The sequence below is a fragment of the Sceloporus undulatus genome, unplaced genomic scaffold (genome assembly GCF_019175285.1).
Source record: "Sceloporus undulatus isolate JIND9_A2432 ecotype Alabama unplaced genomic scaffold, SceUnd_v1.1 scaffold_18, whole genome shotgun sequence".
In the NCBI taxonomy this organism is placed as follows: Eukaryota; Metazoa; Chordata; class Lepidosauria; order Squamata; family Phrynosomatidae; genus Sceloporus; species Sceloporus undulatus.
This window is the reverse complement of record NW_024802940.1, coordinates 690,777-716,461: the sequence shown is the minus strand read 5'-3', so window position 1 is coordinate 716,461 and position 25,685 is coordinate 690,777. Positions and strand designations below refer to the sequence as shown.

The 25,685-nt window shown below is 40.1% G+C and overlaps 1 protein-coding gene across 4 annotated transcripts in view; it reads right to left on the bottom strand.

Annotated features, from left to right (window-relative positions):
• Positions 1-731: 731 nt before the first annotated feature.
• The window catches only part of LOC121917440 (protein IMPACT-like), a 97,732-nt gene continuing 72,778 nt past the window's right edge, over positions 732-25,685 (bottom strand). Inside the window, exons 3-13 of one of the 4 annotated variants that reach the window (XM_042443414.1) lie at positions 25,331-25,413; positions 20,486-20,614; positions 20,034-20,086; positions 16,460-16,522; positions 14,235-14,320; positions 12,586-12,714; positions 10,925-11,019; positions 4,278-4,351; positions 3,906-3,996; positions 2,738-2,872; positions 732-1,537 (exon numbers count right to left, since the gene is read on the bottom strand). In XM_042443414.1, coding sequence (XP_042299348.1) covers positions 1,469-1,537; positions 2,738-2,872; positions 3,906-3,996; positions 4,278-4,351; positions 10,925-11,019; positions 12,586-12,714; positions 14,235-14,320; positions 16,460-16,522; positions 20,034-20,086; positions 20,486-20,614; positions 25,331-25,413 — 1,007 coding nt within the window. In that variant the 3' untranslated portion in view covers positions 732-1,468. Of the gene's footprint in view, positions 1,538-2,737; positions 2,873-3,905; positions 3,997-4,277; positions 4,352-10,924; positions 11,020-12,585; positions 12,715-14,234; positions 14,321-16,459; positions 16,523-20,033; positions 20,087-20,485; positions 20,615-22,875; positions 23,397-23,496; positions 24,053-25,330; positions 25,414-25,685 lie in introns of those variants that run through there. The other 3 variants (XM_042443413.1, XM_042443415.1, XM_042443416.1) reach the window with 3 other exon arrangements.

The window sequence follows — 25,685 nt, the reverse complement described above, 5'->3', positions numbered from 1 at the left end:
AAAAAAATCAAAGAAATTTTAATGCATTTTCAAATGAAACCCTCAGAGGTAGTTTTATACTCTTGCAGTTAACTAATATTAAAATTGCCTTTCTCTGAATTTAGCAAAAGTGCCATAAATATAAAAAACTAATCCAGTTAATTTACACTTATGACAATGCAGAATTGGATCATAAATAAAAAAGCAAAAATGCTAATTCAGAGATGTCATCAGTCACAAATAAATGTGTTCAAGAAACAAGTGTGTCAGGAATTATCGAGATAATTTTTATGTGCTTGGCCAGGGCAACAGCAGTATCATTTTTAAAAAGTAATTATCATTTAGAAATAAATATTTCAAAAGCATTAAAATGCCACAGTTATATTTCAATGTGAAAAATGTTTAAATCTATCATAGTAGTGAAAAAGCTGTTCAAACAATAGTAACCATTATTTGGATAGCAAATCCACACAATGTCAATGCTTTTCCCCCCAGAGATTAACAATTTTTTACAATTCTGGTTACCAGGGGGGGAAATTACAGTGATACAAAACTCCTTGCTTTCATCATTATTTTTGTGAATTTGCACTAGGATCTCCTTCAAAGTAGAAAATGTGTAAAGATTTAGATAACGCTCACAGTGAAAACACATTCAAAAATGTAGCAGGGGATACTCTGGGACAAAGATCTGGGAGCAGACTAGATGGCTTTTATTCATGCTGTTTTAAAAACAACGAAGCAAGAATCTTACATAATTAAGGCAATCAGTTTTGAAAACTTTACTTTCCAACCTTATCTTTTGGTCATGGGGCTCCTCCATCCAAAAGTCCTTTACTAAAGTGTTACTTGTGTTGGCAGCAGCTTCAAACTGCTAAGGTGAAGGGTGAAACTGAGTTAGATTCACCAGAGTTCAAAGACAATCATATTTGTCTCTTTCATGTAAACAATAGATTTGAAAATATGAGTCACCCAGCATTAAGCACTTTTACATCCCATAGTTTTCAGCAGAGGAAAATTATGTATTGCTTAAGATCAACATCCCCTAGAAGAGCCAGACAATAGCACAGAATACTACTAACAAAGAGAACTGGAAACCAAAACTGCAGTACAAACCAAAACTTCAAGGTGTAGTTTCAAGGACATTCAAGAATCCTCCTTGATGCAATGGATTCCTACTGCTATTTGTTATGAAAAACTCTCCCAGACAATAATAAAATTATGTTTTTCCTCATTTAATTTTTTTTTAAAAAAAACACCAATTAAATAATTGAATATACATAAGAACTCATTTCATCCTCATTAGCTGAAACACTGTAAAAAGTAAAAGGGATTCTACTGTTGAATTTTCTTTCTAGGAAGAATTCGTTGTTACTGAAAAGTGTGTCCATGTCTTTACAATGAAACATTTACAGTTTCAAAAGTTTCTTTCAGCAAGTGAGTGATTGCATACACATAGACAAAAGATGGCTGTGCAATTTTCTGAAATGAATTAATGTTCTGTTTTCTTCTTGTCTTTTCTTACTCTTCTGTTCTTCCCCGAGTGCTTTGATAAATTTTCCTAGAGAGAGAAGGAGGGGGCTTAAATGAGCACAATATTCTTTTCTGAACAATGACAGCACAGTTTCAAGGTTAACCTTACTAGCCCCCCACCAAAAAAAGTTTGTGGAAGGGGGAGGTATTGTATGACCCCAGAAAATTCCAGTGTTTTGAGGTTAAAGGTGAGAGTTTTGACAGGGTTTAACATTCTCAAAGAGAATTTGTACATCCCTGCAAAGGAGAAAAAAAGATTTTCCTTGAGGAGAATCTACTCAACCACAGTAGATCACTTCCGCTTTGTTACATCATGATCTAAAAGGAAAAGAGTATAGGACATTTTCTGTCTCAATACTTTATACTGGCTGGGACAAAAGAAGTACTAAAAAAAAGGAATAGATGTACACTCGTCCCTCCACATTTGCGGCTTTGTCTTTTGCAGTTTGATTATTCATGGATTTTTTAATATGTTCTTTCTAGGAATATCTTGTCTTCCAGCGCTAATTTATGGTCGCACTGAAGGACCTAGAGAGAACACTCCACTAGGCATCTGTAGCTCCTCCAGTGCAATTCTATGGTCAGTGCCTGGCAGATGTTGACCACAGAGTTACACTGGAGGACTTAGAGATTCCTAGAGAGGTGTTCTCTCAAGTAAAAAGAATAGTGTTTTTGTTATTTGCGGTTTTTTCACATTCACAGGGGTCCTGTGTCCCTAACCCCATTGAATGTGGAGGGAATAGTGTATTGAGAATTTATGTCCTGCCCATTTTTGTCTTGACATTCAGCAGCCTTCCTTGTACATTGTACCATGTACAATGTCACTGAATGCCTACGTTGTAAGGCTAATTCTCTGTGAATTCTCAAACAAAGCTAAAGTAAAATATCCCATTCTGGTGATTAAGCAATAATAAAATTCATACTCTATTCAAGTTTAATATGCCTCTGCATCCTTGAGTGCATTCAGATTAAATCTACAGTTGTATAGTATTTTAGATTACTAAACCATCATCATATTTGTGCACATTGTCTGGAGATGCAGTGTTTAAAAGAGAAAGTGCTTTGAAAAATTCAGGTGTGTATATGCCATTCTAGAGTGTTTTGTTGTGGGGTGCCTTCAAGTGTACACATGGTTAATTGTTTTATTCACCTCTGTCCTATGAGTACTTAGAAACAAGTATGTTATGAAGATGGAACCATTAACATCATTATATTAGAATAAACTTACAGCTGAATTAGTGTAGTTCTTTTCCACAAGTATATTCCTGGCACAATTGTTGATGTGTTTAAAACGATCTGGTCCAAGCAGGATACCACCATACCAGCGGGACACCACAACCAAAACATTATGGACATCCAAAATCTACAAAATAATACACTAATATTAAAATAGTACACTAGTATAATGCACCCGTGCCAAGCACGGACTTGCCATCTACAGATTTGAGCTTCCGCAGATGGTAAGCCTAGGCTTTTTAAATGGTTGCATTTGGATTTGAGCATCCATGTTTTTTGCTATCCGCGGGGGGGGGGGAGAGCACAACAGATCCCCATGGATAGCAAGGGCTGCCTGTATTAACCTTTGAACTATAACGGCCCATGATTACTCTTCTGTGTTTAAGCACTTCTACTTATCAGTTCAACTGAAATAAGGTCAAGAATATTTTCAAAGAGATTCCTTTTTCATACCAATCACCGCTACAATTTGAAGCAAGCCAACTTCATAAATGATGGTTTGAGATAAGACTTGTTTCTATAAACCACAGCTAGAACTAAACACAATTTGTCCTGATTCAGATATAATTATAAACTACAGTCAATTGAATATGAACAGGGAATCTAGGGTCCAAAACACATTGCAGAAATAATCTAGTTTGTGAGCACTTTAACTACCCTGACTCCATGCTATGGAATTCTGGGAACTATAGTTTTGTGAGACATTTAGCCTTGTTTGTCAGAGAGCTCTGGTGCCATAATAAACTACAATTCTCAGGATTCTGTAGCACTGAGCAAGGGCAGTTAAAATGGTCTCAAACTGGATTATTTCTGCAGTGTGTTTTGGACCTTAAGTCTCATTCTCATAATTATACTGAAGAAGAAAAGCACAGCTCATAAGCATGCTTGGATATATCGAGACAGAGAAGTTACAATTTCATTTTTACTGACACTCTGTTAACTAGCTTCATAGTCTGCAACCCCAAACTTTAATATTTTCCCTGATTTTCTGTATTCTGTTCCATCACTTGACTCCCATCTGTCAAAAAAGGAATCAAACAATATTTTAAAATATGCTGTATCTTGCTATACTCACTAACAGAAATCTGCAGATTAAGTTTTAATGTTTATCCTATGGATACAAAGAAAAAGGCATTATGATATTCCAATTTGTCTCTTACCTGCATGAGATGGAGAAGACGACCACCTGCAGCTGTCTCACCATCATCTTCACAATCCTGTAAGAAAGTCTGCTTGTCTTCACAATATATCCTAAAAATTAGAAGAAAGAGAGCAGAATACCTGTGTAAACAAGTCAGTTATTTTTCTACCTTTGCTGTAATCCCATAAACTGTACGTCAACAGTTTTCATTGTTTATAAAACTTACTTTTACTCAAATGTTTCAAAATCTATTAAAAAACAACAAAATCCACACTTAGTTCTACTATGTCTAAGAGTTTGCACCTATGTGATGGAACAGAATCAACTGCATTAACCATTTTTTATCTTTTTCATCAGTACACAATGATTACTGCTAAAATTAATGACTCACCTATATGCATATATGTTGTGAGTAGCATTGGCTATTTTTTTATTCTTGTACAGCTCAGCAAGTACATTTTTCACCTTGGAAAACAAGAAAACAGCTATAAATATGTTTTAATCAAAGGGCTTTAAAAGCCTTATCCAGTTAATTCTTGAATATCCTAATATAGTTAAATGAAAAAATATTCATGTTATAATAAATATGCATGTTTTTCTTCTTAGTATATCTTACTATCAGAGTATACTCTATAATATGCTGATAAGGTATAATAAATTTAGACATATGGTTGATTTGAAAGTGACACTGGATTTAAAAGAAGATACCAGTGAGTAATTGTGTTCAGGATGAAAGGTTGGACATGCAAAATATTTAAGATACAGTGGGCCCTTGGTATACGCGGGGGATCCGTTCCAGACCCCCCCGTGTATACCAAAATCCGCGTATGCTCAAGTCCCATTTGTCTCAATGGTGGTGTGTGTGCACGCGTGCCACCATTGGGACAAATGTTCCTGCCCCCCGCCTCCCCTCCCTCGCTTCCTCCTCCCTTCCCTCCCTGCCTCCCTCTCTTCCCTTCCCCTTACTTACCTTTAAAGTCTCGGCGCAGCGGCTTGGCCTCTGCCACCGCCGCTGGGGGGGGAAGCCGGGTGGCGGCGACAGAGGCCAAGCCTCGGCTTCCTCGCCGCCTCCGTGAAAGGGCGTGATGGCGGTGCTGGAGGCCTCTTGGCCCCCAACAGCACCGCCACCGGGCCTTTCCCACGGTGGCGGCGAGGAAGCAGGGCTGCCGCGCCGGAGGCCTTCAAGGCCTCCCGCGCTGGCATCTGGCCTCCTCCATGCTTCCGCCGCCGAAGAAGGGCCGGATACCGGTGCTGAAGGCCAAGAGGGCCCCAGCACCGATACCTGCCCCTTCCACGGCGCTGAGGAGGCCGGGTGACGGTGCCGGAGGCCTTGAAGACCTCTGGTGCTGCTGTCCTCCGCGCCTACTCTTTAAAAAAAAGGTGCGGAGGTGGGGAAGAGTAGGCGCGGAGGGCAGCAATGCCAGAGGCCTTCAAAGCCTTCGGCACCGTCACCTGGCCTCAGCGCCGTGGAAGGGGTGGGTGTCAGTGCTGGGGCCCTCTTGGCCTCCAGCACCGGTATCCGGCCCTTCTTTGGCGGCGGAGGCATGGAGGATGGGGCCAGGCTTTGTCCTCCTCGCCGCCGCCACTGTTAAAGGGCCAAGAGGCCTTCAGGCTGCAACAGGGTCTTTTGTGGCGGCGGCAGCAGCAAAGAGGACGAGACCAAGCCTCTTCTCCCTCGCGGCCTCGGCCTCCACCACCACAAAATGGCTGGATGCTGCTCCTGGAGGCCAAGAGACATCCAGGCTGCATCCAGCCCTTGTAAGGCGGTGGCGGCGAGGAGGACGAGGTCAACCTTCGTCCTCCTCGCCGCTGCTGCCACCATGAAAGGGCCGGGTGCAGCCTGGAGGTCTCTTGGCTTCCAGGAGCAGCACCCGGATTTTGCCACCGCCGCAGCAACGAGAACGCAGCAGCGGCGCGGCGACCCAGGTAAGCAGGGAGGGAGGGTGGGAGGGAGGGAAGGTAGGTAGGTAGGTAGGAGTGTGGGAGGGAGGGAAGTTAGGAAGGAGGGGGGAAGAGGAGGGGGACTTTGTTTCCAATGGTGGACCTCTGGAAGGAGTGGATTATACCTGCTCCTTTTTGGCCCAGTTCTTCTTTCTTGGCATGGCTTCCGGCTGCATTCAAGGCATGTGTCATCTAAACGCCATGCCCCAATGTGACCCAAACCCAGCACTCTTTGCCTGTGTGTTTCAGGCCTCTATCCATCTGGAATGTGGCCTTCCTCTTTTCCTACTGCCTCCCATCTTAGCAAGCACTATTATCATTTCTACCGAATCATGTCTTGTCATGATATGGCCAAAGTGCAACAGTCTCAGTTTAGTCATCTTGGGTTCAAGGGATGGTTTGCTTTAGGACCCATTGATTTGTCTTTTTAGTAGCCCACAGTATCCATAGAACTCTTTCCCAGCACCACATTTCAAATGAGTTTATTTTCTTCCTGACAGTTTTCTTCACTGTCCAGCTTTCACAACCATACATAGAATGGGAAATACAACGACATGGACAATTCTATTATTCAATTATACATCTTTACACTTCAGGATCTTGTCTAGTTCCTTCATAGCTGCCCTTCCAAATGCTAGTCTTCTTCTGATTTCTTGACTGCAGTCTCCATGATTAATGACTAAGCCATATGCTTGGGTTGTATCACCAACTCTCAGGGGGCAGAAGGGACATCCATCAACTATATATGATCATTTTGGGAGCTGAACTTGGCAGAAAAATGGGTCCTAAACATAGGTCTGGATCCTAAATTCATCTCCCCAAACAGAACAATGTTTGTTGAATTGAACATTCCTGCATTCCCCCCTCCGTGCAGTTCCCAGTCCAACAAAAATCTGTACTTGGAATTTAGGGAAATGGATGATGTGAGATATAATAGCTGGCACCAGTAGCATATACAAACATACATCTCTTTTTGATCTATGCAGAGATTGATATTTCCTTCCTCCCTCCACACTGACCAAAGCCCCCTGAATTTGAACTCATGGCTGGTGAGAGCTGTGGGGGATTGGAGAAGCATCTGGCTACATCTCTGTAGCCAGACATGAAATGAAATGACCTCTGGAGGACCTCAGCAGAGGATGTAATAATTTTGCATCTGGCTGCAGGGAGATAGCCAAATGCCTTTCCAATCTCCCACCACTTTCACCAGTCACAGAATGATGGTGGGGGAGAGGCTGCAATGACTCTACAGCAGATCTGGGGGTCAGTGAATTATCAACTTCACCATAGTTCTACATGGTATACTGTGCTACGCTGGATCATACAGAATTGCAGCCATTGTGTGGAAGTGCTGATGGAGCAAGAATTTGTGAGTACGTATCCTGTATACACCATTTTAAAAAAAAGGGAATTGAATATAGAAGTCACTATAAATATCAAAGTAAGACTATGGGTAGATTAAGTAGAAACAGAGAGAAGAAGGTAAAATTGCAGACAACCAACGGTTGTAGAAGTAAAAGCATAAAAAAAAAGACCCTTCAGGAACAAGAACTGCCAGCCAGGTACACAAGGACAGTTGGACTTCTGCGGTATCACAGAAGAGTAGAAAAGACCCTGGTACCTTTATAGAACATTAAGCTGATAATGATTAGCTCTCAGAGAAGTAGTATTAACTGATCAACAGGGTCTTAAGGGTTTCCATGTACAGTATAAGAAAATGTAGTATGAAGTAGAAATAATAAAACCATTCATTCTTCTTACACCTTTACCTGTGCCATCCAGAAGACCTATGGCCTTCCACGCTGCCTTCTAATAGTGGTTGGCACCAGACATATTCATACTTAATGTAGACCAAATCAAATCAATAGGAGATATTATAGGTAACATATGTGTTTAATAGGTTTGTTCTATGTGTAGCTACATCTGAATCTAACTCTATTTGTTATCTCCTATGATAATCCAAGAAACAGAAATAACATTCTTTTCCTTTTAAAAAAAATGTGGCCGCTTTCTGCCCAGCAGGCTACATAATCTAATGTGTTAATCACCAGAAATAAGCAAGACTCCTTCAATGCCTCTTTAACTCGTTTAATCTATTTTCTGCACTGCAGGCACTAAGAACTCAATAAAAAATTAGGTAACAATTTATTAGTTGTCCTTTTGCCCATATCTCTTCTAAACATAGTAACTGTTTTTCTAATCTTATCATAGCCCATTTCCCTGTACTAGATAAAATGCTATCATAAAGAAACTGTTTTAATAAACAATGCATAATTAATACCAATTTAAGCAAAACATTATTAAAGCTATGAGAGCTTGAGAAAACATGCCTGGCAAGCAAACAGCTTTTAATTCAAAAGAGGGGGGGAGTCTTTTCTCTAGAGTTATCAAAATACATCTTCAATATTTATCTTTGCTGTATTCCCATTATTTCACAGCAAATTCACTGTGAGAAACACTGCCATAGCAGACCTCAGGAAACAGTTCATAGCATCTCCAAAGAGAATTCTGCTTTGAAAACATTTTCACCAAATCACAATATCCCTTTCTAAAGGGAGAAAGCACCAAAGGAGGAGAGTGTAAACAACAAAGCATGCATATAATCAGCCAGAAATTCATTTGTAAAGACAGAACTGTTCCATACTCCCCATTTGTAGGAACTGACTTGGCACAACTTGGAATGTGTGAAAGAACAGTGCATGTCTACATAGAAGTAGCACTAAATTTAGTATAACTTATTCCAAAGTGTAATTACCAGTGGTAGTTAACTGTGACTCTATCTATGTTGCCTAGCCAGCATGGGTGGTGGAAATGGAAGTCCACCATAATCTGGAAGGCCACAAATTCCCCATCTGAAGTATGCATGAATACCTCTTAAATATAGCTACACTGCATGAAAGTTCCAACATTTGCATTCTCTGATCTTTGTGGATGTTGTATAAGCACAACCACAACAAGCAATTCTTCTATCAGCATTACTGTTTCAATTAAAAGAGAGGGCCTGATGCAGCAAGAGAAGGGAAGGAAGAGTTTCTTTTTTAAAAAAAATATCCATTGGGCATTTTTAGCAGTGTAAGGGACAGACACTTATTACAACAATAAATAGCCCCTTTTCCTGGATTAGGATCGTATAATACACAAGTTTCCAGTCATTTGTTTCAGTCTCCCACCTCTACATGTGGAAAACATTTGGATTTCAATGGTAAGGAACAATGAAAACAATCACTTTAGAGCTATAGACAATATTTTAGAGCTATAGACAATACTTTGCTAATCCAAAACAAGGAAGTGGCAGTTTTCCAACCCTCATTGCACCACATTTGGAGATTTCCTCTCAGGCAATCCCATCACCAATGTGGGGTTTCCATGGTGCTCACTGCAATTACCAAGAGTGAGGGCTTTCCATGATCCTCACCTCTGGCACAATGTAAGAACTTCCTCTTGTTCCACCTGTGTGACACCAACTGTGAGGATGCCCCTATAAATGTAACTTCTGGGCTCAATGGACACCACCCTTCTATATTCAATGCTGCCACCACAGAAAAGAGCTCAGGTAGTGTTTCCACTAGAGGCCAAAAGTGTATAAAAAAACCCACTACTAGTTATTTACAGAAGTGAAACAAATCAAAGCAGATTTATTGTTTATTTTATTTAAAACACCACATACCCTATCTCGCACTCCTTTCAAACTAAACACACCAACTGAAATCTCAGACAATACCAAACCCGCAACCAAAACTCCATCCAACCCTAGTTTAACTCAGATCTCCTAACTAACCTCCAATTGTCATTTGTCAGCCTTATGCAAATCTCTTCAAACATTCCACAAACCTGCATTCACTCCAACATTCCCTTCTCGTCCCCCTTCTAACAGCTCTTTATCTTATATAGTTGGCCCTCCATATCCATGCATTCAATCATCCATGGCTTGAAAATATTCCTCCAAAAAATAAATCCCCAAAACCAAATCTTGATTTTGTTATTTTATATAAGGGACGCTTTTTACTATCTCATTGTATATAATAGGACTTGAGCATCCATGAATTTTGGTATCCACATGGGGTCCTGGAACCAAACCACAGTGGATACCAAGGGCCTACTGTAGTAGTAATAATAATACCCCATTGTATAAAATGAGACTTGAGTATCCACGGATTTTGATATTCATGGGGGATCGTGGAACCAAACAGATACCAAGGGCCCACTGTACTCTAATATACCACTAATAAATCAAAATCATTTTCAAGTACAAAGTTATGACATCACAGAGACTACTCTCATGTGTTTAGCATTAGGCACTATCAGAATATACATCCAAATGACCTACAGGTCTTTTCTAACTGCACAATTCTTTATTTATTGCTTTTCATAATCTTGTTATTTTTAATGTTTAATTGAGTACATTAAAGAACATACCATACTAAACACAGAATAAGTTTTACTTGAATTTGCCTTACACATATGTCCCTCTGACATGAAAATATCTAATCTAGAATCATTATAAAATAATGTTTTTGAAAACAAAGGCCAACGTTGATTTTTCCAACCTAGATGCCACATTATTCACTTCAGAATTCAGAGGATTTTGATCTAAGAAGAAAAACACTACTTTCAACTCATTTCTGATCAATGAAAGTACTCTGCACAAATACTTGATACATGAATATAAACTAAATATAACTGCAGTTTTAAGACTTAGAGACACCTAGCTCTTGCCTCACAAGCACATTTAGGAGGCACACTAAATTTAAGTGTCTTTTTCTTTCTCTGAATTGGCTCAAGGGATGTCAACTGATGTGAAAAATCTAAATACCCTTTTGATCCAATTGAGATATCATGGCAAACTCCAATTATCATAAAGCACTGAAGTTAGTAAAAAAAAATAATATACCCAGGTGGAAGAGGAAGATGAACCACACTAGCTAGGACTGGAAGGCAACTGTGCTTTCCCAGATAGCTTTGGAGAGCCAGAATAGATAATGCCTACATCAATTTTAAAATAACTTAGCACAGAACTTTGGAGCATATATGCCTTTTACCCCCAGAGTTTGGACTATAGCTTCCAGATTCCCCCAGGTACTATGGAGTCTTACTAACCTGTTTTGGGCTCACTACTGGTGCTAAATGCCCCTGGAAAGTGCTTCTTCTGTCTGTAATTGGATTTCCATGATAAATTGGAGGTAACTCTTCACCTGTAAATATGAGAATTCAGATTTCATACATTGACTTGCATAGCAGCTTTCTAGCAGATTCAGAAAGCCTGCTAAATTAATCTTCCTCTCCATCACAGAAGTATGATCAGTGATGTCACCCCTCTATTTGTATTCCTCATCATATTTTCCACCAAATTCCATATTTCTCTTCTGTTATGGCTCACAGCATGTTGGTTCCAAGAACTGATTCCCTTTTACTGGAAAAGTGTAACAAAGCTAGCTGGTTCAAATGAAGTGACAAACTACGATTTAGGTGAAATCAGAAAAGCTGACAATATGTGAGAAGAGGAGAGCATCACAGCCAGCTCACTCTAGGCCAGGGGAAGGGAGCATCTAGCCTTCAAAGACTCCCACCAGCCTTAGCACATCAGCCCAACATCCCTAGATAGTGAAGGATGATGGGAGCTGCAGTTCAATAAAGCTGAGAGGACTAAACATTCTCTGCTCCTGCTTTAGGCTGTTGAATGCAACAATGAATCAACTATATCTTATTCCAATAGACAAAACACTAAATATACTGGTAATATTTCCACTCAAGATACTGGTAACATCTGCTTTTGCTTCCTTCATGTAGCATAATCTCATCTTACAAAATCAATCCTATATCTTTCATGTCCTTTGCCAAGTTGTTCTCTATATAAAAATGGTCCCTTGCTCTAGCCCCTTCATGCAGTTTGTGGAAGGGTGTTCAAAAGGAGCAACAGAGCTATGGCATCACTGCCACTCTGCATTTTGCCTGACATCCTGTTTAGTCCCAACTACAGTAGTCCCATTCAATCAACTGTTAAATGGTGCATCAACATGTAGGTATATCCAAATGATTCAGTGGGTCTAGTCTAGTCAAAACTAATTAGAATTTAGGCCTTTGAAAGTAGACAGCTGACAAATGGAAAGTAAAGATACATTGATCTCTATGTACATGGGCATCTATGGAATCTGGAACCCTATACAATCAAGATTGCAGCTCCTTCACCAGTTCATGTCAGTGTCTAATGCATGGACACTGGGGACAGATCGACAAAAAGCAGAAAGCCTTTCTAATATACATTTATACACATGAGCTTCTCTACTCACCAAATCTTTTAGTTTTGCAAGACTCATTTCCCTCCAATTGAAGGAACCCATTATTTCCTTGTTATCCATAATAACATCTTTCAGAAATATAACTAGGCCTCTGGCTGCTCAACCCCAGTCGCCTCCCAACTGGCCCAGGCCCGCAGTGACTCTGGATCAGACGCCGCAATCCTAAAGCCAGCTGCTGCCGCAGCCCTAAATGAACCACTGGCAAGGAGCAGCTTTTCGCCGCTCCATTTTGGGACAGCTTTTCTGGGTTAGCATGCTTTCTGCGTGGCTTCTGGCCACTTTTGGGGCATGTGTCATTTGCATGCCCCACCCCGCACACAGTCAGAATAAGAATCTGGCGATTTATAACATCTTCAACACTGCTTGCAGTGTATTTGGCTCTGCTTGTTATATCTGCGCCAAGATTTCAATAATACGAAAAAGAACTGAAAAATGATAAAACCAATTGAACCTACTTAATACCTTCTTGCCTTTCAGACAGATCAAAATTCACTGTTAACGTGGTGCACTCTTGTAAGGGCAGGTAATCCAGCAGAGATTCTTCATGCTCCACATCAATTTCTTCCATACTTTTTTTGACCTCTGGCCCTGCTGATATACAAACAAATACTATTTCAAGAGGCTTCCTTCATAGTTTCATCTATAGTGGGCCCTTAGTATCTGTTCAGGTTTGGTGCTAGGCCCTCTGTGGATACCAAATCTCTGGATGCTCAAATCACATTAAATACAATAGCATAGTGAAATGGTATCTCTTATAGAAAATAGCAAAATCTAGATTTACTTTTGGGAATCTATATCTTTTTGGAATAGTTTCAAGCTGTGAATGGTTGAATCTGTGGATAAAGAATCTGTGGATCTGAAGAACCACAGTGATAACAACTGTGGAGAAATTAGTAGTAAAACAATTGATAGTCTGAACAAATTCTGCAAGTTGAAAATATTTCATATGACTAACACTTTAATGAATATATATATATATATAGTTTTTTTTTTTAAAAAAAATGTCCGCAGAACCCTAAGATCTTCAGCGGATGGTTTTCTCTAGTTCCCGCCACCATCACAGCCTTGTTTGGTGAGGACATGAGAGAAGGGCTGCTCCCAACCTTTGGAACTCCCTTTCACAGGCTGTCCCCTTCTCTGTTCTCCTTTCACCGACAGATAAAACTTCTCGTCAAGCAAGCTTTTAATACATAATTGCATCCTGGGAGGCTTCTTATTGGGGATTTTACTTGGTATGTTTTTAATGGTTTTATATTTTTAACTTTACATTTTAAAGGATTTTACAATTTTTGTTATATTAATATGGTGTTTTAATTGTATTTTAAAATTGTATTGTTTTTAAGCTTTTATGATCCACCTTGGGTCCAAGTAGGCATAAATAAAATAACATGCTGTTCACATCCTTGGATGTCTGTGAATTCTGAATTTTACTTCTAGGGTACCACAGAATAGCCTGCAAATGGAATCAATTTGTCAGTTTTTCATATTTTCTATATTACTGTATTACTACTATCTTCTATATTACTAGTGGTGAAAGACGTGGCCAAAGGAAAAGCAGAAGCACCACACAAAACAGTGAGGCACTGTGGTGGTTTTAAGGGACTCTGAAAAGAGGTTTCATGCAACCTTCATCCCCACCATGGTCCTAAAGTCTGATGGTTCCCCTTGTCTTTCTTGCACACCAATATTTTTTACTGAAGGCCCTTCTACCACCCCCTTTTCCCCTCACCATCCCCTTGCTGCCCCCCATTCCCTGACTGCCCCCTGGATCTTTCCATTGGCCCCATGAGGGGCATACTGTCCACTTTGGGAATCATTAGCCTTTCTGTAGCTCCACTTGCACGGTTTGGTAATTCCATCACATGATTCAGTTGCACAAAAACTGTGAAGGCTACCATAATCTTTCCTATGTTTTATCATAAACCTTACCTCTACTTCTACCAATTGTGCCACATGGCTAGACAAACAGCACAGACTGCCTAGAAACCCAGAAGGCAGCTGAAGCACATACGATTTTACTTTTCTCTTTTTCAAACTTTCTTCTGTGGTTTTAATACTGAATATTGTGTTTTAATAAATAATCAAGGGTATCCTAACTTTAGTACATTTACCTGAATCACAAGACTGTGATTTTTCTATCAGAAACTCCCGTATCTTCTCCACCCATAAATAAAGGATACTTTCACCAAGATTCTGTCTGAAAAAAAATCATACAACCAGTTTCCTTTCAGAAAAATGTAGTCTAAATACAGTATTGTTCTTGAAATCGTAAATGAAAATAATTGGATAGTGGCCTTAAGCTGCACATGTCCAAAGTGAATTGCTTTGCTTTGGCACTTATCTCACCAAATATACAGATTCCTGAGAAAATTCATATATACCTCCCTCAAAAAATTCATGGAAGTCTAAAGATAGGATTTCGTTTGAACACTATGAAGCACAAGCTACAGTATCTGTATGTCCAGAGTAGGCCTTTTAAAATTAATTGGGCAAATAGAAATAGCACTTTTGCAAGAATTTAGATGTCATCTGCTTGAATGATAATGTTAATCTACTTTTTTTAAAAAATTAAGAAAAGCAGGAATCTAATACAGTTGTCCCTTCATATTCGCAGGGGATCCATTCCAGCCCTCCCCCCACAGACAAGAAAAAACACATGTCCCCAATTCCTGGCTTTTCCTATGATGGCATGAAGTGCACGGCTGCTAGTACAGACACATGCCCGCACCTTCATTAAGAATAAGGGGGCTTGCTATCCATGGAAACTCAGTTTCAGTGTGTATGTCACTATGAGTCCAGGTTCTGAGAAAAAGAGGGATGTAAATAAAGTGAACAGAAGTTGTAACATTAATATAAAACTAATACTAGCTACTGCTGCAGTTGTTAAAATTAACAGTGTATAGATTCAGTGGAAGGAAATTGTCTCTTGGCTCCTGCCTCTGGAACTGTCATGAGAGGATATAACTCAACAGATTGCTCCTCTGTACCATCCAGAGAATTAATAATGTTTTGGTTCAGAAAACACAACTTGTTGTAATCAAAAGCAAAGGTAAAAGCTTCCAAAATCTTTATCACTGCAGTGTTCAAAGACAACATGGGAAAACACACAAAGTCAGAGTTCACTGCAGATTATTCACAAACCATATTATAGTTTAGTGTGAAGTCTGAACTCAGCCACGTTTACTTGGCAAATTAAATTAAGGTCCCAGACCAGAGAACTAAAGTAGGTTCAAGTACAGAATTGATCCCACTAGCACTAGTAATTTTAATGGAATTTATGGCCAATCTCATGGGATTATGCCTATAAAACATTTTGTAGAAAGCAACGTTCTACTGAGCTGTGTGTTTTCATTTTCTTTTGAACAGTGTGTCTAATTTATTCCTCATGAGAAGGGAGAGAAGTTATCGAGGAAGAATTTAAGGTATGGACAGCACTGAAAGAGTCATGCAACCAATGAGTCATGCAGTCCTCCTTGTCACATGACACTGACACCACTTGGCAACAAGGGGGCTTTCAAAAGCAGCACAATGCTTTGCTGCTAGAAAAAGTATTATAAAATTCACTAGCAGATTTTAAAGCATGCCAAAGTAGCTCTCTTTGAATGTTATCCCTTGCTCTCCTGATCATGCTATTTTAAAATACTAGATGAGAGAGCACTTACCACCGTATAAGATTATCGGTGGACAAAGGCCCTGTTCTGTAGCCCCTAGATTTTTTTTTTTTAGGCCATAAGGGTTTGCTGATGAAGTTCAGCAACACATTTCTAAATGCACTATACTCAATAGGAAAAGGAGTATATATGCACTATACTCAATGGGAACTGGACTATAGTCAATACCATACACAGTTCAGTTCCTCTCATTTTATTAGCAGTAGTCAATGTCATATTAAAGATTATTTAAATCAATTTAAGGTTCATTTTATAGTTAAATATCCGATTAATTAAAGATTTAGGAGCAGGGAATTTTAGTTTTTATTAAAGAATGGAGAAAATTAACAACTTTAATAATATATAATGAAGCATTTTTAATTAATTTCAGCTGATTTATTAATCTGGGTTCCATGTCTCTACCTGACTTTTATGTATTTTAACTAAAAACCGTAAAACAGATGAAAAGACAAAAAACAATTACTCGGCCAATTTAAAAAATGGTCTGACGCTTCATGGAAGTGGCCCATGTATAACCCACAGACTTCATTTTCAGCAAACTGTCCTGCTTCATCATACTTTTTGCACAGTTCTGCCACCAGTTGGAATTATGCACAAAATAATTTATGACAGTATTCGGATTTTAAAAATATAAGTGTGAGAGAGTAAAGAAATGTGTAACTTACATATAGATTTCTTCAAGATTATTTGCTAGTTCTGCATACTCCTGTCCCTGAAGCCAAGGAGCACTGGAATAAAAATGAACATGCTTAATGAGTATAGCCATTTGTAAAATGCTTGTAATTTAAGAGTCATAAAATCTTAAATTAGAAGAGACCACAAAGATAATCAAATCCAACATCTTGCCATGCAGGAATACACAATTACAACACAACTAAAAGACTTTAAAACACCTAGGCTGTAATCCTGTACACAAAAGGGGGCACTCACACTGAAATCTGTGGGGTTTACTTCTGAGAGGATGCATATGAGCTTGCAGTATAAAAGTAGCAAGTTAAGAAGATGAACTCTAGATGCTCTAGCAAAGTATGGCTCAGCAGCAATTCTATCTCCCTCTTCCTGCACCAAATTTTGAGAGAGATCAATTAGAACAGTGGTGGTGAACCTATGGCATGAGTGCCAGAAGTGGCACTCAGAGCCCTCTCTGTGGGCACACACACCATCACCTCAGCACAGAGTTCACCAGAGTTTGTTACTAGGAAGTCAGAGGGACATGGCATTTGTGCTAAATAAGTGGGTTTTGGGTTGCAGTTTGGGCACTCAGTTTGCCATCACTGAATTAGAAGATACAGCAAAAGTAGAGCAATTTCTTCCAGCTTTTGAACCCCATTTTGGATCCACACTTATCCTTTTTTCAATTAGTGGAAAATCTCCCCCCCCCCCCAAAAAAAAAAACATGTTCTTCCAAATGCTTCTTCCCAATTCCATCAGGAAATTAATGAGCTAACCCTTGAAACATTTGGGATACATCTTCCAAAGCAGTATTCCAAATTTTAGAAAGTAATTTTAAAGCCAAACACACAAATTAATGAAATTAAAATGTCAAGTATGAAAATATAAGCTGAAAATGCTCAAAGCATAAGGGAAGGAGGGGGAGAGACAGAACTAGGATCCAGAACCAGGCAAGTGTGTTCATAGTTGAAATAAAAATGGAGAAGTTGTACTTGGCTCATAGCCCAAAGGCATAAAAGCTTCTGTACACACACTCTCTGCTCCTCACACACAAGAGTGTTCAGTAGTCAAGAGTCTTGAACTCTAACTTTCAACACTTTTTGTGTGACCTTGTACAAACTGCATGTTTCATTTCATCTGTCCTCCACATGTTTTAGGATTTTCTGTCGGGGATGCTTTGATCTGGATTTCCTGCATGGCAGGGGGTTGGACTGGATGGCCCTTACGGTCTCTTCCAACTCTATGATTCTATGAGTCTATGATTCTAAATTCTTCCAAACAAAAATCTCAGGATCAGAGATGAATAACTATAACCCAAGCTGGGCAACTTCCTAGGACTAAGAGAATTCACCCTTGCTTACTACAATCAAAATGCATGGGGACTATTTACCGTATATACTCATGTACAAGTCGACCTCATGTATAAGTCGAGGTCAACTTTTGGGGCCAAAAATATGGATTTTCATATGACCCGTGGATAGATTGAGGGTGTGCTCGCCTCAGCGTCTCCCTGACTGGGCTTTCCTCGCAAAAGAAGCCCAGCAACGGAGAGGCTTTTGGGCGATTGCGTGCCCTCCTCGGCGTCTCCTCAGCCAGGCCCCTTCTCTGAGGAAAGGGCCTTGCTGAAGAGAGGCTTTGGGGAAGGCGATCGCCCTCCCCAGCGTCCCTTCGGTTGGGCTCCTTCCCAAGGGAAGGGGCCTCGCCGAAGGGAGGCTTCTGGGGAAGACGATCACCCTCCCCAGCGTCCCCTCAGCCGGGTTCCTTCCCAAGGGAAGGGGCCTCGCTGAAGAGAGGCTTTGGGGAAGGTGATCGCCCTCCCCAGCGTCTCCTCAGCCAGGCCCCTTCTCTGGGGAAAGCCTGGTGGAGGAGAGGCTGCAGGGCGCACGATCGTCTCCCTCGCTGGGCTTTTCCCATCGGAGGGAGTCGAGGCTAGCGGGGCTGCGGGGCAATCGGGCACCCTTGCCAGCATCTCCCCAGATGGGCTATCTCTTGCAGAGGTAGCCCAGCTGGGGAGAGGCTTGGTTAAAGTACCGCACTGCCCCGTAGATAAGTCAACCCGCGATTGTGGACGCCATTTTAGGGCAAAAATTTCTCGACTTATAGTTGAGTATATACAGTACCTTTTTTTCAAGTCATACTCTGGTTGCTGACAGCTGTCAGGAGCATGATTCCATTTAAAAACAAGTCTCACAACCTTGTGCACCTTGTTCATATTTAAAGTACTGTGCCAATTTTGCTATTACCCCATAGTATTTTCAGCCACATAGTGAATTGAGCTCTGGCAGGGGCTACAAAAACACCAGAGAGGAGGCATGCTCCTATACAACTATGTGTTGCCCACTTCTGATACAATCAGTCACAAAACCAGCACATAAAAAATACCCATATTCCTCTTAGCAGTTCACTGCAACACTACCATGCACATCTTGTCTTTGCCTACTACCCCTTGCTGCAACTCCATTACAAAAAAAAAAAAAAAAAAAAAAAAAAACGCTGCAAGAAGTATGAGATCTCACTTTTTAAATTTTTTACACTCTCTAATTTTCTTCTCCAAATCAGTAGTGCACAGTCTGGACTCTTTCAACATTATTGGCTTCGGTTTCCAGAATTTCTGAGTACTGCCAAACTGGTTTGTACTTCTAGAAGACAACGTGCAAAACCATCTGGATGATCAAAGTCTGAGAATCCTGCTTCAATTTGTTGATAGAGCTCCTACAGGTCCTTCAACGTTTCTGAGGTCTATGGTGTTTCTCTAATCCCACTATACCTCTGTATCAAATACAGTGGCAGCTCCAGCCTGATTTCCAGGTCTCTCAAAAGGATACATACACACAAGGCAATTGCAGATATTCAGGTATGAACAAATTTTACTCATGTATTTATATTGTGACAACCAACACTATTATTCAGCGCCTACACAAGTTAGCCATGTACTTGCCATTCTTCCTTTGCAGAACTTTGTACAGAAAAACTAGAAACAAACATATGGCAAAAGGAGGAAAACATCACAAGGACACCAGCATGATCTCTACTCTAAACCCCAATATCAAAGACATCCTATTGCCATGCCAGGTATACCAGAGAAAGATGAGGAAGGAGAGTTCATTAGCTATATCAGAACAGGCCCCAGCCCCTTGATGGCTGGTGGTTGGTTACAGAACACTCATGTTATGGTTCAGTTGCATATCTTAACATTTTGTAATATGACACATATTTTTCATACACAAACACAGTCAAGGAAGCAATTTTTTGGTTCAGCTACCAGGGTTATTTCAAAGGCGATACTCCTCATTCTCACAATGGGTCTCCTTCATATATACCATGTATGCAAGATAGACTGAATATATTTCGGAGAATGCTAATACATTCTAGACATTGGGTAGGTGTACAAAATGGGACAGAAAGCTACAGCCAGAATATCCCTTAGCTCCCTGCTAAATACTGCTACTGTATATAAATAAGCTTAATAATGATAATAGTGACATACAGCGTACAGTATCATGTGATAATGATGACTTATGGGAAATACATGAAAACACAATATTCCTGAAATGAACTACCACTTACTTAAGCTGATAAATAGGTGGAGCAGCTGTTGGATATTCAGGTGGCAGGATCACCTGAAAGAAAAATAAATTAGCCAGTAGCTGAGGGCATACATCAATACAGAATAGTTCTGAAACATATAAAACAAGTAATACTACAGCTGGTATTAGGCTACCTTCATAGAAACTGAACAAATTGGAACTTGCTTGTGCATAAAATGCACAGAATTAAGATGGTAATCAACTTTTCTAACAGCTATAGAACATGGTACTTCAGTAATATAATTTAAATCTGGCTTTCTGGTTTTGCTAGTACTGTACAGGTAAGACAGGTGCCAACCTGAGTAGTAAAACCCTAGAACTAGTTTCCCAATATTACAAAGAAAAATATATTTTCATTAAAAATAGTTATGCAACTCTTCTGAAAGTATCCTGCTGCAAATCCGAAGGCAGATTATGTCACAGGAAACCTACCTGTAGACAGAGAGTCCACTTTGGCTCTTCCAAGCATTCACTAACTCGAATGCAGAAAATTTTCTCATCTTCATCAATAGCACACCATTCATCACCATATATAGCAGACAGGGCTTCAATTTCTTCTATCTGACAAAAAATGATGTTACATTATATTTCAATGTGCCCAGTACCATTCGCATAGCTAAATAACTACTAACAAATCATGTGACATATAGAGTATTAAAGTGTTTATCTCAAGATAGCCATAATAAACTATGTCCTCCTGTATTCAACACACTGTTGCAAACTTTTTTTGTCCAGTGTAAGATCTCTGTAGTTACACCCAAATTCTCAGTCCATGAGTAAGGGTCACAGAACCAACTGCTCCCTATTTTTTTATTTATTTATCTTATTTTATTTATAGCCCACTTTTTTTGCAATATGGGATGCAAGGAGGCTCAAAATATGAGTTAAAATAAGATACAGTTGGCCCTCCTTGTCCACAGATTTTTTTAACCACTGATTTAAACATCCATGGTTTGAATATTGTGAGTGTGTGTGTGTGTGTTGAGAGAGAGAGAGAGCGCAAACCTTGATTTTACCATTTTATATAAGGGACACCATTTTACTACCCCACTGTATTGTATTTAATGGGACTTGAGCATCCGTGATTTTGGTATCCACGGGAGACCTGGAACCAAACCCCACAGATACCAAGGGCCCACTGTACAATTAAAACAATAGATAATACAGAAGTTAAAAAACAAATTAGTTATATTACAATTAATCTATAACAGTTTTTTTAAAAGCCACTAAAATATAATAATTATGATTATTAATGCTAGATGGGTCCTGTGGGTGCTAAGGTCAACCTATTGATCACACCAGTGCTGATTCATTTCACCTGTTTAGCAAAGAAAATGACGAATAAACCCAGATTATCAATGGGTAACTAGCATAAATACCCTGCTCCAAGACCCACAGTAGCTAGCTGCCCCATGCATGCACAAAAACACACATGCTTCTTGTACTGTATTGTGACACTATTAAGAAAGAAACACTTCTTGGGAAAGAAGAATTACATTTTTAAAATTTATTTATTAGAGTACACTGGTGCCTCGGGATACGAAATGATCGGGTTACGAAATTTCCGGGATACGAAAAAGTTGGATTGGCAAAAACTGTTTCGGGTTACGAAATTCATTTCGGCGCGAAATTCAAATGCTGCAAAGTGCAGCTATAGGCTTTCCAGTGCTAACGGAAAGCCTTTTCGGGTTACGAAATTTTCAGGTTACGAAAGGAATGGCGGAACGAATTAATTTCGTAACCCGAGGCACCAGTGTACTTATAGCCCGCCCTTCATCCCTAAAGGATATCAGAGCAGCTTACAATTATTATTTTTAATTAGATGGTTCCCTGCCCTCAGGCTTACAATCTGAAAAGACACGATACAAAAGGAGAAGGGAATGGTGGTGGGGAAGGGGATGAAGTCCAGTGGTTCTTCTCTCCCTCTGAGGCCTAGACCAAGGCAGATGGACTGGAGGGAGGGCCTGATGGAGGTGGCAGGCCTCACTCTCTCTGATGATGTAGAATAGATAGCAAAGGGAGGGCTCATCCACTTACTTTAGGCCAGGCCTGATGGAGCTGGCAGGCCTTATAGCCTTATCACACCCAACTCTTCAAGAGCTGATAGTATTTAGCACCTATTCCAATCTCATTTCCCAGATGTAGAATGAGTGAAGGGACAGTTGTGGGTCACTGCCTTGGAGATGCTGGCTTTGGGTATGAGGGGCTGCTGGAAGATGAGTGCTTTGACCCCAGGGAGGGCTCCTTTTGGGCTGGCAGCACCATCAAACATAATTCACTGCAGCATAAAACTAACACTTCCAAAGGGGAAAAATAGCATTCATGCATAAAGGGAGTCCTATTTGGGGGAACTGCTCCAGAGCACCTTAATGATGGACCACTGGTTAGTCTGGAAACAGTAAGAAACAACTCTGGTGTCTCCATGTTAAGAGCAGTGCTTTGCCTAAGATTTTGGGGGAAAGAGGCTTAACAGCTGGAGGGACACAGTGACCTAGCTTTAGTTAGATAAACACAAAGCAGATGTTTGCCCCATAGCAAAGTTAGGATCGAATTAGCACAGTCTTATTTGCAAGGGAACAATCAAGAGTTTGATGTAATGTCCTTAACGAACTGAAACAGACATCAAGTTCCTGAGTGCCATCCAGAGAAAGGAGCAAACAAGATGCAACAGATCTCCTCTAAAGATGATACAGCAAGATTTAATCTAAGTAAGTGATCCAACCCACATTTTGTTGCAAGTGGCATAAAGATGGCAGGATCTGCCTAAAGCTAGCAAATGCTTGTATAAGAAAAACAGCACTTGAATCAAGATCTTAATGTACCTGTTTTATTTTACAGTGCATGTACGTACGATATCTTTGTTGTTGTTAGCTGCCTTCGAGTCAACTCCGACTCACAGCAACCCTGTGGATGAGACACCTTTAAGACTCCCTATCTTCCACTGCTCTGCTCAGGCCCTGGAAACACATGCCTGTGACTCCCCTGATTATTGTTTTTTCTAGTGATCCATGTTTTCTCATTATGTGGCCAAAGTACGACAGCCTCAATTTGATCATCTTGTGTGATCTGTTCGAGGACCCCTATGTTTGTCCTGGATATCCTCAGCACTCTTCTCCAACATCACATTTCAAATGCATTTATTTTCTTTCTGTCTGCTTCCTTGACTGTCCAACTCTCAAATCTGTACATGGCGATGGGGAATACAGTATCTACATAGCATTAATTTGACTTAATTAAATTGAGCTTATTCCCAGATAACCAGGTATCAGTTTATCCATTTAGCCACTAATTTCAACCAGGCAGGCATGTGTTGGTGTAGCAGTGAAATTTTGAAACACCAGGAGTACATCTTTGGTAGGATTCAGTCAGTTCTGCAATAAAATATATGCTTATTTATCACAGATATATTAATATATTGTGCAATCATCTCTGCCAAAACCAACCTGTGAAGAAGACGCTTTCAAGCTGAATTATGCCATAAATTACATGCCATTCCTTTTCACAGGATACGACGACCAAGCAGTGCCTCAGAGAGAAGGCAATTTGGCACATTCACAAAGAACTGCTTTAACAAGAGCTGCTAGAAATGATGGCTAAATGGAGCTTCCATATTCAGATGCAGTGTACCTAGGGCTGCATCTGCACTAGAGAAATAATGTAGTTTGACACCACTTTAGCTGCTATGGCTCAATGCTATGGAAATCTGGGGTTTGTAATTTTGCAAGCTCTTTAGCCTTCTCTGTCAGGGAACTCTGCTGCCACACAAGGTGACCAGGGGCCCTCGTTTTCCAGGATGTGTCCTACATTTCAAGCTTCTGTCCAGGAGGAATTTCAAAATGTGCTTTATCTTTAGCATGGCAAAAAAGCATGAATTTATCATGCTTTTAGCTTTTACTGGGTCACATCCTATATTTTTCTTGACTATCCTACATTGTGATGCCTTGCCCTCCTTTGGAGTGAGGACATCTGGTCACCCTGGGTGCCACAAATAATTACAAATCCCAGGATTCCATGACAGTTAAAACTGCATTATTTCAGTTAAAGTGGTGTCAAACTGCATTATTTTTTAACAAGTGTTCTGCTTTAATATCGTAAGAACCTAATTCTGTTTTAATGCATTGGTTTTGTATTATTATTTTTTTAAACTGTGAGCTGCTTTGAGTTCTAGTTTTGGGGAGGAAAGTAGGATACAAATAAATGATAAAGGTAAAGGTAGTGCCTTGACATGAATGTCTCGTTGTAACTGACTGTAGGATGCTCATCTCTAAGCCGAAGAGCCAGCTTTGTCCGAAGACGACTTCCAGTGCGCTGTTTCCCACCAAAGTGGTACCTATTTATATACTTGCAACAAATAAATAACAATAATAGTTTGATTCCATTGCAATTGTCACTTCTGTAGGTTTTTAACTGTACTGTGTTTTTTTTACCACAAACCATTTTGAAATCCAAATTTTGGAGGGAAAGCAGGATACAAATAAATAAATAAATAAATAATAATAATAATAATAATTCTGCAGTGCAGATGCAGCCTTAGGCTCCCTTTGAGGCTGCTTGTTTCAAACCGCGAGCAGTTCTGAGTCCCAGTTTTTTGGGGAAAGCGGGATACGAATTAATAATAATAATAATAGTAATAATAATAATTCTTCAGTGCAGATGTACCTTAATTGAGGATGTTCTTTTTAAACTGTAAGCCACTCTGAGCCCCAGTTTTTATTGCTGTTGGGGGGGGGGGCTGTTTAAATCAGGATACAAATAATAATAATAATAATAATAATAATAATAATTCATTGCAGATGCAGCCTTACACTAATTGAGGCTGTTCTTTTTAAACTGTAATTCTGAGTCCCAGTTGTTGTTGTTGTTTTGGGAGGGGAGCAGGATATAAATAAAATAATAATAATGTAATAATAATAATAATAATAATAATAATAATTTTAAATTTTCTTCAGTGCAGATGCAGCCTTACACTCCTTGAGGCTGTCCTTTTTAAAATGTAAACCAGTCTGAGTCCCAGGTTGATTTTTTTTTTAGGGGAGCAGGTTACAAATAATAACAATAACAATAACAACAATAATAATAATAATATAATTTTAAATCTTCAGTGCAGCTGCAGGTTGACACTGATTGAGGGGGGCTTGCTGGGGGCACCCATCTTCTCACTGCTGGGCTACCTTTGCCCTGACCTTGCACGACTCGTGTTATGTTTTGCACGTGTGAATAAGACCCAGGTCCCCAAATGCTTGCACCTCCACCCTGAACCTCTGCGCAGCCACTCACTCGCTTCTGCTCCGCTTCCGGGTCACTGGCCGCCATTTTGCATCTTTCAGAGCCACACAGGTCTCTTCCGTCTCGCCCCGCCCCTCGGAAAGAGAGAGAGAGAAAATCACAGTACTGTGACAATACCCAGCAGACGGGATAGTCTGCGCATGCGCGAGCGAAAGTCTTTCCTAGCTTCGTCCAACAGAGGTCTCTCTCTCTCTCTCTCTCTCTCTCTCTCTCTCTCTCTCTCTCTCTCTCTCTCTCGTCGACGTAGAGATAGAAGACTGTAGAAAACCACTTGGATTCTTGCAGCTGGGAATAAAGGGTTCCCGTCTGGTGATCTGTACAAAGTAAGAGGGATGTTTTGCAGTGT